The sequence below is a fragment of the Notothenia coriiceps genome, unplaced genomic scaffold, assembly GCF_000735185.1.
Source record: "Notothenia coriiceps isolate Sejong01 unplaced genomic scaffold, NC01 NC01_scaffold00017932, whole genome shotgun sequence".
Classification (NCBI taxonomy): Eukaryota; Metazoa; Chordata; class Actinopteri; order Perciformes; family Nototheniidae; genus Notothenia; species Notothenia coriiceps.
Genome location: NW_011350633.1, coordinates 1 through 3,593, shown reverse-complemented (window position 1 = coordinate 3,593; position 3,593 = coordinate 1). Strand labels below are relative to the sequence as shown.

The 3,593-nt window shown below is 40.1% G+C and overlaps 1 protein-coding gene across 1 annotated transcript; it reads right to left on the bottom strand.

Moving 5' to 3' along the window:
• Positions 1–2,078: 2,078 nt before the first annotated feature.
• LOC104950724 (pleckstrin-2-like) lies at positions 2,079–3,468 on the bottom strand (the record flags this gene model as incomplete). The annotated part of the gene is made up of 2 exons (XM_010777280.1): positions 2,079–2,455; positions 3,327–3,468. Coding segments are annotated over 2 exons (294 nt in total), but the record flags the coding sequence as incomplete, so codon positions are not given.
• Between the last annotated feature and the right edge of the window lie 125 nt (positions 3,469–3,593).

Sequence of the window (3,593 nt, the reverse complement as noted above, 5' to 3'; positions counted from 1 at the left end):
TATGCAAATCACTGATTTAAAGGGCCGATGTAAATGGTAAATGGACTGTACTTATATAGCGCTTTATCCAGTCTTTAAGACCCCTCAAAGCGCTTTACATACTACATGTCATTCACCCATTCATACAGAGCAGTGTACCTTACTCTATAGGACCTAACATTCACACACATTCACACACCGTTGGCCATGCCATCGGGAGCAACTCAGGGTTAAGTATCTTGCCCAAGGATACATTGACATGTTGACTGCATGGGCTGGGATCGAACCCACAACTTTCTGGTTGAAAGACGACCGCACTCCCTCGCAGCCACAGTCGCCCTGATGTCATGCTTTTCCGGTTATTACCTGTCCCCTTGTGTGTTATGAAGGTGTTTATGCATGTAAACGGTCTTGCAGAGTCAAAACCCTCAAAGTACACCCTGTAGTGAGTAAAACTCTAACACAGAAAAGACCTGTCTATGCTGCCCCAGAACGCCTCGTTGGGGATTCCTCTTTTTCCATTGTTTACTTCCTGGGTTCTGTGACGTGTGAACACCCAAATCAACAACAAATGACCGGATTGGCCCAAATGGACCAATCCGTGGTCACCTCACTCACCAGGATCCCTTGGCTAACTAACAGGGAGTCCCATTGACTTGCATAGAGCTCCCTGAACGCTGGTAATAGACGAGTTGGGATGGCGGAGAAATGCTCTCCGCAGACCCATCCTCACAGCGTTATAAACCTTTTTCTTACTCAATATCAAGCCACACTTATTGTTTTTACTTCGGCTGCGAGTGTTTGTGTGTGCTCAGGGTGAGTTTCGCTGACCCGGAAACCTGTCCGCTCCGAAATATGATCAGTAGAAATGGCCCTGACATGGGACCTTTAAGACTTTATTAGGAAGGAAATTTAAACTAAATTTTGCAGAGACAACATTTTTATTTTCATATTTCATTACATTTATATAACATGTTGTTTTAGGTAAAACTGTTAATCTGGAAATTAATAAATACAGCTGTTGTAAATAATAGTAGTGGAGCAAAAAACATTTAAGAAAGTAATCTCCTTTTCAACACTAGTTATTAGTTATAGTAGTGGAGAATAAATGTCAAATGATTTATGGTTTAATAATGTAAATACTGCATGTTGCAACACACATTTATTTGTGTTAGCGCACTGAAATATTACAAGACAAATTACTATAAACAAAAGCATTTGAATCCTCCTTGCAAGCACTTTAAAATACATAATATTAAAACTGAAATGATTTACATGACTTGCTTTTATCCAAAGCGATTTACATACTCAATACTGTGGACAATCCCCACAGGAGCAATTTGGGGTGAAGTGTCTCAGGGACACAACGGCATGCTGTGGGGTTTGAACCAACGCACCAACGCACAACCCACTGCGCCACACACCTCCCTTTTATTTATGGTCAAATAATGAAAAGCATGTACATGGTGCAGACAGCGACACAGTTAAAGAAGATGAAAAGTAAGGAAAAACAACACAAATATATATATATAGAAAATGATTTACATGATATCTGGATATAATAAAAACTAGGCGCAAATCAAATATGTGCATTGTTGCTATGGAAGTGGATGAGAGGTGAAAAATACTGGACAATCAAACTGAAATGATTTATGGTTAAATAATGAAAAACGTGTAAAACACATGAAAACATTTTTAAAGTACACTAAAGGTGAACTTCCTACGACTTATGTGCTTTGAGAGCAGGGGTGTCAAACTCAATTACATCGCAGGCTACATTAGAATTATAGTTGCACTCAAAGGGCCGGTGGTAACTTTAAGACTATATAAATATACATAGATAAATATACATAATATATATATAAAATAATGTATTATTTTACAATATGTCCTCTGCATTGGATTATTATCTAGGGTAATAACTTAATAATTAACTATGCCTGAAAGCAGAAGTCGAGTAAGTAATTGCAGTGCGCATCTCACAAAATGAGATGCATTGTGGGACATGTAGTTTATGGGCAACGTGCCCCTGTAAAGCGGCACGTGACCTTATAATAAACGTATTATATTATTTGCAAGCTCTTGTGGGGCCACATCAAATGAAGTGGCGGGCCGAAGTTTGACACCCCTGTTTTAGAGCCTTTAAATCCTCCTTTTAAAACTTTAAATACTGAATAATCATCCTGAAAGCACTTAGATTTTAGCGATGGAAAATCTGAAATGTTCTTAACCACTAACACTTTCCTTTTTAAATTGCATGGCCCTCGTCTCTCTCCTGCTACAGTTTACATTCATGGAATGTGAAAGTCTTTCTAGCTGGATAATTAAAACACGTTTGACCCGCTGCTCGATGTCTGCTGTCGGATGGCCTCGATCCAGTCCATCTTCTGCTGCTGAGTCGGAGCCTGGATGAAGTAATGAGTGTCCTCCTGAGTGATGATCTTGAACAGGTTGCCCTGAATGTTTCCTTTAACACCTGTTTGGTAGAAAGAATCACAGTCAATCAAGAAGACAAGCATCAGGAAGACAGTGCAGTTACAACACAATGTGTCCTCTGAGTCCTGGATCCTGAGTCCTGGATCCTGAGTCCTGGATCCTGAGTCCTGAGTTGTGGCTGAGCCTGTTGCTGACACATGCATTTTCCAGCATCTGGACTGCCTATGTTGTAAATGTATTATCTTTTCAATTTACACACGACATCTATTGTACGTCTGTCCGTCCTGCAGACTCCTGGGAGAGGGATCCTCCTGATCTCCTCAAGGTTTCTAACATGTTTCCCCCCGTTAATTGTGGGGTTTTCTTCCGTTAATTGTGGGGTTTTCTTCCGTTAATTGTGGGGCTTTCTTCCGTTAATTGTGGGGGTTTCTTTTGGAGGGTTCCCTTGTCCCATGTGAGGGTCAAAGTCAACTTTATTGTCAATCTCCAAATATGTTTGTACACACAGAAAGATCGAAATACTGTTTCCCACAGTCCCGAGGTATACAAAAACTCATACATTAAAATGAAAGAACACTCAATAATTTACAAAAAAAACACAACTTACTTCAAGTAAGCAGGATATATATAAAAAAGATGATGTACACAGTCCTCTGTTTCAGAGGGGGTCGTATTCATATTCTGTACAAACCGTAAAGTCCACTGAGACGAATGTAGGATGTGTGGGATATTGGGCTTTATAAATAAACTTTGATTGATTGATTGATTGATTGATTGATTGATTGATTGATTGATGGGTTGATTTTCCTCCCAGACATAAACAAACTCCAGTTGAAAAATCGACCACAAAGCCATTCGTTCTGATCACTCATCACATGAATGACTTGAATAAAATGCAGACGTTGACTCACCTGAGGGAACTCCGTTATCTCCGAGCGAGGAAACCAGACATGCTCTCAGAGAGAAGCCGCCCACGGGACTGATGTCATCCTGAGAGAAAGTGACGTAATGTAAGACAGGAAGTGAAAAACACAGATTCAGGAGTAATGAGCTCTGCAGTCACAGCCGACATGCTTTATTAAACATATCAAATATAACAATACAATACATCTTCAAATCAACCCTTAAAACTCATCTGTTCAACATCGCCTTCCAACAGTAACTCACTCCCCCCCACC